Source organism: Sorex araneus, chromosome 2 (genome assembly GCF_027595985.1).
Source record: "Sorex araneus isolate mSorAra2 chromosome 2, mSorAra2.pri, whole genome shotgun sequence".
Classification (NCBI taxonomy): Eukaryota; Metazoa; Chordata; class Mammalia; order Eulipotyphla; family Soricidae; genus Sorex; species Sorex araneus.
In genome coordinates, this window is record NC_073303.1 from 293,870,039 (window position 1) to 293,882,308 (window position 12,270).

Sequence of the window (12,270 nt, forward strand, 5' to 3'; positions counted from 1 at the left end):
GGTTTCATTCCCCACGGCACCCAATGGAAACCGGAAAACTCTGTATTCCCCATCCCCACCTCCAGGTGGCGCCCCAGCCCTGGCAACGGCTCACTTTCTCCTTAGCGGCCCGGCGGGTTTTCTCATCCATCCAAACCAGCCGTCCCAGAGCCTCCTCGAAAGCCATCCGGATCTCACTGATCATTCCCTCTGCCTGGGAGCGAGGAGCACAAGTCAGCCTGGCTTGCTCATGCCTGTTTCCTTCCTCCCTGTCCGCCCGGTGCCCCGGGTCCCAAGCCTGTCTTGTATAGGGAGCATGCATGAGTATCCAGGCTCTTGGAATGAGATTACGCATTTTCAGGCTGGTGGGGTGGAAACAGGGTCTGTGAAGGCGCTGGGGTTGTGGGTGACTGTTTCTTTCTAATTAATCAAAATCTGCAGTTGAAGGGCTGGAGAGATAGTACAGTGGATAGGGGCGTTTGCCTGGCATGCTGCTGACCCGGGTTCGATCCCCAGTACCCCATATGGTCCCCTGAGCACCACCAGGAGTGATCCCTGAGTGCAGAGCCAGGAGTAACTCCTGAGCACTGCTGTGTGGGTGACCCCAAAACAAACAAACAAAAAAACCCTGCAAGTTCATGAGTCAATTCAATGAATGTTATAGTTAGTAGAATGCATCAACCGAAAATGCGAAAAATAAGAGCCAAAGAAGTAAAGAGATAACTCCCCATTAATCCTAACACTCAGAGATCACTCCTGTTAGCTATTTATGTTGGGTTGTTTTTTTTTTTTTTTTTTTGAGCCATTTCCGAGGTGCTGGGTGAGAGGGCATTGTGCAGTGCTGGGGACTGAAGGCAGGATCCTTGTACGTTAGGGCTGTGTTCCAGCTCTTCTAGTCATCTCCCTGGCTCACTCCTCTAAATTCTCAATTATTTGATATTTGGGCCACACTCGGCAATACTCAGGGGTTATTCCTGGGTCTCCACTTGGAAATGATTCCTGGTAATGCTCATATCGGGTGCCAGGGAAGGAAACCAAGTCATCCACATGCAAGGCAAGTGCCCTACCCACTATCCTATCACTCTGGCCCCTCACTCCTCTTAACTCTTATTGTGGTGCCACACCCACAGTGCTGAGGCTAGAGGCTGCTCTTAGCCAGTGCTTGGGAGTCACTCCTGGCAGTGCTCAGGGATGTGATGCCAGGGATCAAAGCTGGGCCTCCTACATTCAAAACAAAGGCTTCAGTCCATTGAGCCCTCTCCAGCCCCCTGTTATTTTATTTTGTTTTGGGGCCACACTTGGCCACGCTCAGGGCTTATTCCTGGCAGTGCTTGGGTCCCAGGGATTGAACCTGGATTGGTTGTGTGCAAGGCAAACGCCCGACCCGCTGCACTATCACTCCAATCCCAGTTTTGACTGTGATATTTTGGCAGGAGGACCACATTTGGTAGTATCAGGGTTTACTCCTGGTTCTGTGCTCAAGGATCCCTCCTGGCACTGCTTGGGGGGCCTTATGGGGTGCCAGGGATCAAACCCTCTCAGCCGAGTGCAGGGCGAGCACCTTAACCCCTGGACTAACTCTTTGCCCCTCCACCCAAGAGTGAGTTGTAACTGAAATCAGGGCTGGCAGTAGGAGGACACTGAGGGCAACTCACAACTTCCTTGCTTTGCCGGTCAAACGTGGCCTTCACAAAAAGGGAGCCCAGCGCGAAGCCGAGGGCGTCATCCGTGTTGGAGATGCAGGTTTGCCACCGGGGCGTGCAGGACTGTTGGGGGACAGAGAGGCCTCCAGGAATGGTTCCGAGCTAGTGCCTGACAGCAGCGCTGGGCCTGGTCGCTCTCTCTCTCTCTCTCTCTCTCTCTCTCTCTCTCCCTCTCTCTCTCTCTCTCTCTCTCTCTCCCTCCCTCTCTCTCTCTCTCTCTCTCTCTCTCTCTCTCTCTCTCTCTCTCTCTCTCTCTCTCTCTCTCTCTCTCTCTCCCTCCAGGGAAAATGAAGCCCCAGCAGCCGCCTCCTCTCAGGCTTCTCTCTGTGTGGTTCCACGTCCCACTCCGTTCCCTGGTGTGTCCCCCTGCCCTGTGAGTGGGCAACCCCCACTGACCCATCACCCCAACTCTCGAGGTGCCCTGGAGCCGTTCCATTCTGATGAAGTCCACTTTCCTTTGTTAGCTGTCTGGAGTGGCCATGAGGAACACAGCCGGCAGTGCGCGAGCAGGGGCTGGGGGGGTGATGGAGCTTAAGATACTGTAGTTCAGGGCTGGAGCGATAGCACAGCAGGTAGGGTGTTTGCCTTGCACACGGCCGACCCAGGTTCAATTCCCAGCATCCCATAGGGTCCCCCAAGCACCACCAGGAGTAATTCCTGAGTGCAGAGCCAGGAGTAACTCCTGTGCATCGCCGAGTGTGACCCAAAAAGCAAGCAAAAAAAGATACTGTGGTTCACACGCTAGCCCCAAGCTATTGCTTGAGTCCCATCTCTGACCCCGGGCGCTGCCTCCGCATCTCTTCTGTTCACCGCGTTGCACTTTCTCCCCTCCAGCCTATGACGTTCCCATCTGTCTGAAAATTGCCCCGGCTTGGGGGCTGGAGCAATGGCACAGCGGGTAGGACATTTGCTTTGCATGCGGCCGACCCGGGTTTGAATCCCAGCATCCCATATGGTCCCCTGAGCACTGCCAGGGGTAATTCCTGAGTGCATGAGCCAGGAGTAACCCCTGTGCATCGCCGGGTGTGACCCAAAAAGCAACAACAACAAAATTTCCCCGGCTTCCTCTCTGCCTCTAACTCCACTCCCACCCCACGCCACTCCATCTTCCACTTAGCAGCAGAAAGAGGAACTAATCATGAACTAAACTGGCTTACTCCTCAGAAAGCCACGCCCTGTTTCCATCTTAAAGAAAACCCAAAAACCCAACATCTTGTTTGGAGGCTTGAGAGATGATAGTACAGGATGTATAATGCTTGTCTTGCAAGCATCAGAGTGTGACCCAAACACCCCCTACAAAAAAGGATTCATCTTGGGGTCGCACCTGCTAGTGTGCAGGGGTTGTTTTCTCAGCTCTGTGCCTGGGGATCGAACCCAGGCCCCCTGCACGCAGAGCCAGCCTGCAGCCTGTTGCTCTCTCTCTGATCCATCAGGGACATCCCCTATTTTGTTGGTTCGGTTTTTTGTTTTGGGGGTCACACCCAGCAGTGCTCAGGACTTACTCTTGGCTCCGTGCTCAGGGGTCACTCCTGGCAGGGCTGGAGGGACCAAATGTAGAGCCCAGGATTTGAACCAGGGTTGGCCGTGGCTGTGTCCCAGGCAAGCACCTTACCCGCTATACAGGGGCATTGTTTTATTTTAGTTTAGTTTTGATGGGGAGGGGGGACACAACTGGCAGACTGGCAGAGTTCATAGCTTATTCCTGACTCTTCACTCAGGGATCGCTCCTGGTGGGGCTCAGGGGACCATACGTGGTGCAGGGGATTGAACCCAGGTCGGCCACGTACAAGACAAGCACCCTCCTGGCTCTATTATCTCTCCAGCCCCTCAGCTCCCTGTTTTTTTTTTTTCTTTGCTTTTTGGGTCACACCTGGTGATGCACAGGGGTTACTCTTGGCTGTGCACTCAGGAATCACCCCTGGCGGTGCTCAGGGGACCATATGGGATGCTGGGAATCGAACCCGGGTCGGCCGCATGCAAGGCAAACACCCTACCCGCTGTGCTATTGCTCCAGCCCCCTCAGCTGCCTCTTTTTAAGCACAAGCCAGAATATGTGCAAACCTGTGGCCCTCTCCTGGCCTCTGGCATTTGCACGTCGTGATTCTTTCTTTCTGAAATCTCGGGAAAGGCGTTCTTTCAATGTCACTCTTCAAAGAAGCCTTTCCTGCGGACTCCCGGCCCCTCATCTGCCGCCCCAGGTGGAAAGTGCTGCCCCCTCCTCTGTTCTAGAATACAAAGACCCCCTCAGGCAAAGTGTGCACACAGCCCCTGGAAACATGACGCAATCTGGCTGTGCACCCACCTCTCCTACCTGACAGCACCTTGAGACCAAGAGCACATTCTTTCTTCACCACTTCTCTGGCAGGGCTGAGTGCCTACTGCAACCCGGGACGCTTACATCCCCTCCGGAGGTTATTTTTTTTTTGGGGAGGTCACACCCAGCAATGCTCAGGCTTTACTCCTGGCTCATGCACTCAAGAATTACTCCTGGTGGTGCTCGGGGGACCATATGGAATGCTGGGAATCGAACCCGGGTTGGCCGCATACAAAGCAAACGCCCTACCCACTGTGCTATCGCTCCAGCCTCCCCCCACTCCAGTGGTTTTCAAGGCAGCCCTGCCAACAGGTCCTGCCTCACAGACAGGCAAATGCGTTTGTACACGAGGCTGCATGCCTGGAGTCCCAGGTACTCAGGAGGCGGCAGCCGGAGGATCACTTGAGTCCAGGAGTTGTGAACGCAGGGCACAGTGCCAATCTGGTATCTGCACTAAGTTCGGCATCAGTATGGTGACCCCCCCCAGGAGCGGAGGACCCCAGGTTGCCTAAAGAGGGGTGAACTGACCCAGGTCTGAAACGGAGCAGGTCAAGAAGATAGTATAGCCGTGGTGCAGTGGATAGGGGAACAGAACATCGGGGAGGGCATTTGCTTTGCACACAGCCAACCCGGGTTCCATCTCCAGCATCCCAGATGGTCCCCTGAGCCCCACCAGGAGTAATACGTGAATGCAGAGGCAGGAGTAGCCACTGAGCACTTCCGGGTGTGGCCCCTCTCCCCCAAACAGGAATGTTGAGAACAAAGTGTCAAAGGAACCAGGAGATGTACCCCAGTTTCCAGAAACAAGAGGAGGAACTGGTATTGGAACCCAAACCAGCTAGATCCTCCGGAGGCAAACAGTGCCTGAGATCTGGTGTGGGTAGGTGCGGGGGGGGGAGGGCCAGAGCCCACCTTCTTGGTGCCATAGAGGGTCTCCAGCAGCTTCTCTTGCGCTGACTCAAAGCGTCGGTCCAGGCTGGAGGTCGTCTTCTGCACCAGGTTCCAGATCAGGTAGTTGTTGAGGACGCTGGTGTCCGGCCAGTGCAGAGGTGGCGGGAAGGAAGGGAACGTTTCCACCCCACACCTGCCGCAGGCGTGCGCCAGCAGCCTGGTGGGGGTTCCCAGAAGCCCCCCAACCATCAGGATCACGCAGCTGCTTGGAGCAGTCTGGGGGGAGTCCAAGGCAGGGCTAGAGCCCAGAGCTGGCCCCTGTAGCCCCAACCTTGGAATGGGCTTGGGCACTGGGCACTGTTTACTGTTTCAGCTTGCAAGGTTTCAGGGCTTTCCAAACGTTACTGTATCAGGCCATGCCAGTGAGCTCGCTCTCTCTCTGTCTCTGTCTCTGTCTCTCTCTCTCTCACCCTTCCTCACTCTCTCTCTCTGTGTCTCTCTCTGTCTCTCTGTCTCTCTGTCTCTCTCACCCTTTCTCTCTCTCTCTCACCCTTTCTCTCTCTCACCCTTTCTCTCTGTCTCTGTCTCTGTCTCTCTGTGTCTCTCTGTCTCTCTCTGTCTCTGTCTCTCTCTTTCTGTTCTGGGGGCACACCTGGCAATGCTCGGGGGCCTCTCTTGGCTCTGCATTCAGGACTTACGCCAGGCAGTGGTCGGGGGACCATATGGGATGTCAGGGATCAAGCCTGGGCTGGCCACGCGCAAGGCAAGCGCCCTCCCCGCTGTCCTATCACTCCAGCCCCTCTCTCTTTCATTTTTGTTCTTGGGCCCCCCTCCCCCCCCGGTGGTGTTCTGGGCTGACTCCTGGCTCCGTGCTCAGGGATCACTCCTGGCAGGGTTCAGGGACCCATGGGGGATATGGGGGGGGGAATCTAACCTAGGTCGGCTACCAGCCCACTGTGCTCTCTCTCAGCCACACCCGTGCCCTCTGCCCAGCGCCTGTGGGACTCCTGCTCCCCCCACCCCACCCCCACACCTCGGCTCCGTGCGGTTGATGAGCTCTGACATCTGCTGCAAATAATCCGTCCCGTACACCACAACGGGCTCCGAGTCACTGAGCTCCAGGGGCGAGAGCAAGAAAGACAGGAACTCCAGCCAGTCCACGGAGGGAGCCAGGGCCTGCGAGCAAAGCCAGACCCTCCGTGTCCCCACCAGCGGGGGCAGGGCTGCCCACGGACTCTCCCGAGCACCGGCTCCCTGGAGCGCCGCGGGAAGGCTTCCTTCCCTCTCCGAGGCTGAGGCTGCCGTGGTGGCGTCTCCCTCCAGTAGGGCCGCCCCACCGGGGCGACCCCTTGGCCTTCTCTGGGAAGTGAGGAAGGGGGGGCGGGCCTGGCTGTGGTTCCCCAAGCCCCTCCCCGCCCCACCTGCAGCTCCGCCACGCTCATCTTGTGGTAGAGCTTCTCCTCGTCGCGCCGCTCGTCCTGGGGCACCGTGATGTGGGCCAGCTGCACCTCCAGCTCCAGCACCTGCCGCATCTGCGCACGCGTGGCAGCAGGCCGGCCGCCCAGCAGCAGCCCCAGCTCCTCCATGTAGTCCAGGTAGGCGGTGAGCACCTGGCAGGGAGCCCCATGCATCAGCCGCCAGCCCCGGGCCTGCCCGGCGCCCTCCCTCCTCCAGGCCCCCAGGGTCTGCATCGCCGCCTCCCTGCTGTGCCCGCCACCAGCTGTGGCGAGCCTGTATCTCTATCTATTGGGGTGCTTCCTTGATCATCGACTCGGTATTATTTTTTTGCGGGGGAAGGGGGAAGATTAGTTGGGATGCAACCAGCAGCTCTCAGGGGCTACCCTTGTCTCCGTGCTTGGGGGACCATAAGCGATGTTGGGTCACGCGTGCAAGCCAAGTGCCGTGTCTCCTGGGCTAGCTCTCGGGGCTTTCTCATCTCTTTCCCCCAAGACAAGGAACATTCCAGAACTCTCCGCCCCACCCCTGGAGCCTGGCCTAGAAGAGGTCCCCGCAAGCACTTGCACCTCGTTTCTGCTCTGCTGCTCAGTTCCCAGCCCATCTTGACCCTGGCGGTTCTGTGGCTTCGGTTCTTTCCCACCTCCCCGCCCCCCCCCCCCCACATCTCCTATCTGCTGCTTCCCCTCCCCTGAGGCCTCCCAGGGGGAGAAAAGTGCAGCGAAGAAGAATTTAATGGCAACATTACACAACTGTATCTTGTGAGGTTTGCTCGAACAAAATGGCAACTGGGACCAGATGGCAACTGGCTGAGGAGACAGCAACATTCCTGGAGTGCCCCCAGCTCGGAAGACAGGACTTGTGGCCCACCTGGTGCCAGGAGGCCACCAGGCTGCATTTACGCTTCCTCACCATCGGCCTGGGCCCCCCCACTTCCCCAGATAATGGGAGCCAGACCAAGCACACGGGTTCACTTTTCCCACCCAAGACAACTTAAAAATCCCATTTAGCCTCTCCCGGAGCATGCTCTGCCCCAGCCTCACCCGAGTTCACAGAATCTGCCCGGGAGAGCACCCCAAAAACTTGCTCCTATTTCCTTCACTTTATCTGTCTCTGTCCCTCTGTCTGCACCGGACAGGGTTCCCAAATCTATTATATCTGACTCCCTTTACATAGACCGTACACAGGATGCCTCTGTTGGTGGTGTTGGGTTGTTTGTTTCATTTTTGTCTTGCTTTGGGTTTCGCCTTTTGAGCCACACCTGGTGGCACTCAGGGGACCAGAGAGTGCCAAGGATGGAACTCAGGTCTCCTATACGCTAAGCACAGCTCAGCCCTTTGAGCCATCTCCCCAACAGCGGATGCCCCTTGCCCCTTCTCTGCCCTCCAGCAGCTCCACAAAATGGGGCTTAGTCCCATTTTACAGATGAGGGGCACAGCTTGTACAGGTCACATGCTTGAACTCAGACCGCATGAGTGCGCATGTGCCCAGCCCACAGAGTCACCAGGACCCAGTACCAACTCGGATCCTGTCTCCCGAGGGCTGGAGCGATGGTACAGCAGGGAGGGCACCTGCCTTGCACGCGGTCAACCTAGGTTCAATCTCTGGAACACCCTTGTGGTCCCAGGACCACCTCCAGGAGGGATTCCTGAGTGCAGAGACAGGAGTAAGCCCTGAGCATCGCCGGGTGTGGCCCAAAAACCAAACAAAGAGAAGAAATACTTCTCTTTGTTTTGGGTGGTGGGTGAAAGCATCGAAGCCTGCGAACAGTCTGACCCTCAGCTTAGGCTCAGGAGCCCCCGCCCCCAGGCCTGCTCTCCACTCACCAGGGGAAGCACCCTGGGGTCCCTTCATCACTCTGCCATGAAAGATATGTGTCAAACTTCCTCCATTCTTCAAGCCTTCCCCCTTGATGCCAATTTTTTGTTGCTGTTGTTTTTGCTTTTTGGGTCACACCCAGCAATGCTCAGGGGTGCTACTTCTGGCTCATGCACTCAGGAATTACTCCTGGCGGTGCTCGGGGGACCATATGGGATGCTGGGAATCGAACCCGGATCAGCTGCATGCAAGGCAAACGCCCTACCCGCTGTGCTGTCACTCCAGCCCCTCCTTGATGCCAGTTCAAGGAGACCAACCCCATCAGCCCGGCAAAGGGGAACGCGGCAGCTCCTCCACACCTCCACTCGCCTCCCTCCCCCCTCTCTCCTCCTGCCTCCTCAGCTTTGGACATTGTGGGGGAGGGGCCACACCCAGCTGTGCTCAGGGCTTAGTCCAGGCTCTGTGTGCAGGGGTCACGCCTGGCAGTACAGGCCACGGACTGAACATGCCGCTTGCCCAGCAAGAGCCTTCACCCCTACAGAGACCTTCTCTCTGGTCTCCGACTAAGTCATTTTGTTTGGCTTCTGCGCCACCCCCAGGGGTGCTCATGCGCTATTTGGGGTGCGCGGGAGGCCAGGCCGAACCCGCACATGCACTCTTGGTGCCATCTCTCTGGTCCAGCTTAAAGCCTCTGAGGCTCCCCTGAACCCTGCTTTCCTTCTGAGTTTGCTTGGTTTGGGTTTGGGGGCCACACCTGGCGGTGCTCGGGGGTCACCCCTGGGGCCTGTCTGCCGTACCATCACTGCGGCCCCGCCCTCTGAGGTTTTCACCCTCGGAACCTTTTGCCTTAGATTAGAGTTTGGGCCTATGGGCCTCCTTTTCAGAATAGAAACCTCTTCGCGCCCCGTGGAAGCCCCTACTCTTTAAGCAAGTAAACAGGAGGCAACCCCCAACCGCACCTGAGGCTGTTCCCCCTTTCCTGGATCGCATCACCCACTTCGGGATGAGCACTGGCAGGTGAGAGCCAGATCCCATGCCTCCCCGCCGTTCCCCAGCTGGGGGTACCTCGGTTTCCTCCTGCGTTCTCAAGGTCTCACCCCGCAGCCCCCGTGACTCAGGGGCTGTCCATACTACACTCGCCACTTCACTTTGTTTTGTTTCTGGTTTTGCTTTTGGGTCACACCCGGCAATGCTCAGGTGTTACTCCTGGCTCTTAGCTCAGAAATTACTCCTGGTGGGGCTCAGGGGACTATACGGGATGCTGGGAATCAAACCCAGGCCAGTCAGGGGCAAATGCCCTGCCCGCTGTACTGTTGCTCGGAGTGGCCCTTTTCAGCTCTTGGGGGATGAATGTGAAGCTTGACCCATAAGCTCAGAATTCGTACTGGTCCATGTCTATCCAGGGACCACGCCGCTCTCCCCTCTGGTTTCCCCTCTGGTCCATCAATGGGCTATCTGTACCCCCCCTCTTGGCTGTCCCTTTGCCGAAGCCCCTCGGCCTCCTCGGAGCCTGCTGGGTGCAGGCTGGGTCCCTGTTCCACGCACTCCTGGAAGTCACGCTTCCCTAGAACAGCGTGAATTCCTGCAGGCAGGATACGGGTGTATCCAGCGTTTCACATCTGCTCCTCAGCTTCAATGGCACGTGGCACCCCCCTCCAGGTGTCTGTGACTAATGAGAGAAGGACAGAGACTGTCCCAGATATCCTTGCCTTGGCATTGGCTGTCACCAGCTCTTCCTCTCGCAGCACTTGACATATGAGAACTTGGCTGGGGGGTAGTACAGAGGGGGATGGCTCTTGCCTTGCCTGTAGCTGACCCGGGTTTGATCCCTGACATCCCATATGGTCCCCGGAGCCCATCAGAAGTGATCCCTGAACACAGAGTCATGAGTCAGCCTGGAGCACCGTCTGGTGTGGGCCTCCAAAACACAAAAAACAAAAAGTCCAAAACAAAATAATGATGTCTGTCTGTCTGTCATCCCGTTGCTCATCGATTTGTTCGAGCGGGCACCAGTAATGTCTCTCATTGAGAGACTTATTGTTACTGTTTTTGGCATATCCAATACGCACGGGTAGCTTGCCAGGCTCTGCCTCGCGGGTGCGATACTCTCGGTAGCTTGCCGGGATCTCCGAGAGGGGCGGAGGAATTGAACTCAGGTCGGCCAAATAAAATACAATGACCAGGGGGCTGGAGCAATAGCACAGCGGATAGGGCATTTGCCTTGCACGCAGCTGACCCGGGTTCGATTCCCAGCATCCCATATGGTCCCCTGAGCACCACCAGGGGTGATTCCTGAGTGCATGAGCCAAGAGTAACCTCTGTGCATTGCCAGGTGTGACCCAAAAAGCAAAAAAAAAAAAAAAAAATACAATGACCAAGTCCAGAAAGACGGCTCACAGGGTTAGTGTTCTGTTTTGCTGCGTGTGGCCCAGTTTCAGTTCCCAGCACATGAAGTCTTCCAGGCAATACTAGCAGTGATCCTGAGTACTGTTAGGTATGCCCCCCCAAAAAAAAAAAACCTATGCTATTATCATTTTTTGCTTTTTGGATCACACCCAGCGATGCTCAGGCGTTACTCCTGGCTCTGAAATCAGGAATTACTCCTGGCAGTGCTCAGGGGACCATATGGGAACCAAATCTGGGTTGGCCACATGTAAGGCAAATGCCCTCCCCGCTGTGCTATCGCTCCAGCCCTCCCTATGCTCTTATAAGGGAGGCAGACAGGGATTCAAGGTGCTTGCCGTGCATGTGACTGACCTGGGTTTGATCCCCAGCACTGTAGGTGGTTCTCAGAGAACCTAGGGGTCACTTCTGAGCACAGAGCCCAGTGGAAGGCCTGAGTACCACCTGTGGGGCTCCCAAACCAACAAACATAATCAACCCACATCAGGCTGCCTTGCCTCCTTTCTCTCTTCTCCCCCTTTCTCACCTCTGCTAAGCCTTCATGGTCTCTAAGGCGACACCCCTGTCTCTGCAGAACTCTCCCCATTCTTGCTTCCTCAGCGGCCCTACGGCCCCTCACCCTCATGTCTGAAACCAGCAGGTCACCCTGTGTGTCTGCCCCCAGCAGGCTCAGCAGCCCCACAGCGGGTAGCCGCTCTGAGCCCTGTGGGAGAGAGTCCCAGGCAGCCGGGCGGTGACTGAAATCTGTCCTTGCTTAGACACAGCTGCTTCCCAAGGACCCCTCCCTCCCGTTCCAGCGTCTCTCAGGCGGACATCCTCTGCTCTCCTTAGCTCCTCTCCAGTCTCTCCTAAGCCCCTCAGCCTCCAATCAGGGTGGGCCTGGCCGATCATGTCTGTCCTCTTCCAGACATTCCCTCACTGCCACTTGCACTCAGTCCTGCAGACTCAAGAGGCCAGAGCACTGCAGCCAAGGGCTCCCTGGCCCCAGCTTTCTGCTCCACTGGGAACATTCACGCTCGCCCCCAGAATGAGCCCCTACCTACCTTTCTGGCCTGTCTGCTTTGCATTCTCCATTTTGCTAACCTGGACTCCTTCCCCTGGTTCAAACACTCTTAGCTTCTCCTCCTTCCACACATTTGTGAAGATTTTAATTTTTCACTCAGGTTAGGGACTGTAGTGATACACAGAGGGTAGGGCGACCCGGGTTTGATTTCTCCGTCCCTCTTGGAGAGCCTGGCAAGCTACCCGTGGCGTATTCGATATGCCAAAAACAGTAACACGTCTCACAATGGAGACGTTACTGGTGCCCGCTTGAGCAAATCGATGAACAACAGGGACGACAGTGCTACAGTGTTACAATGCTACTCAGGTTAGACTTCTGTTTAATCTGAAAAAAAAATTTTTTTTTTTTGCTGTGCTGGGGATGGTACTAAAATGTCATACATGCAATTTGAGCGCTTGACCTGCTGTACTATCACTCCAGCCCTCCGTGCTTTTTTTTTTTTTTTTGAGAGTCAGGGCTTTATCCTGGATCTGCACTCAGGGATCACTACTGGTTCTGCACTCAGAGAACAATAGGTGGTGCCAGGGATCAAACCTGGCATGTACAAGGCAAACACCTTACCCACTGTGCTGTTTCTTTCTTTCTTTCTTTCTTTCTTTCTTTCTTTCTTTCTTTCTTTCTTTCTTTCTTTCTTTCTTTCTTTC

General features: G+C 56.1%; 1 protein-coding gene across 4 annotated transcripts in view; it reads right to left on the reverse strand.

Moving 5' to 3' along the window:
* ECE2 (endothelin converting enzyme 2) overlaps positions 1–12,270 on the reverse strand; it is a 50,565-nt gene that overhangs the window by 4,008 nt on the left and 34,287 nt on the right. For all 4 annotated transcript variants that reach the window (XM_055125615.1, XM_055125614.1, XM_055125613.1 and 1 more), the window contains 5 exons: positions 6,309–6,497; positions 5,921–6,063; positions 4,909–5,023; positions 1,635–1,745; positions 95–193 (listed from right to left, as the gene is read on the reverse strand). In XM_055125615.1, coding sequence (XP_054981590.1) covers positions 95–193; positions 1,635–1,745; positions 4,909–5,023; positions 5,921–6,063; positions 6,309–6,497 — 657 coding nt within the window. The remainder of the gene's footprint in view (positions 1–94; positions 194–1,634; positions 1,746–4,908; positions 5,024–5,920; positions 6,064–6,308; positions 6,498–12,270) is intronic.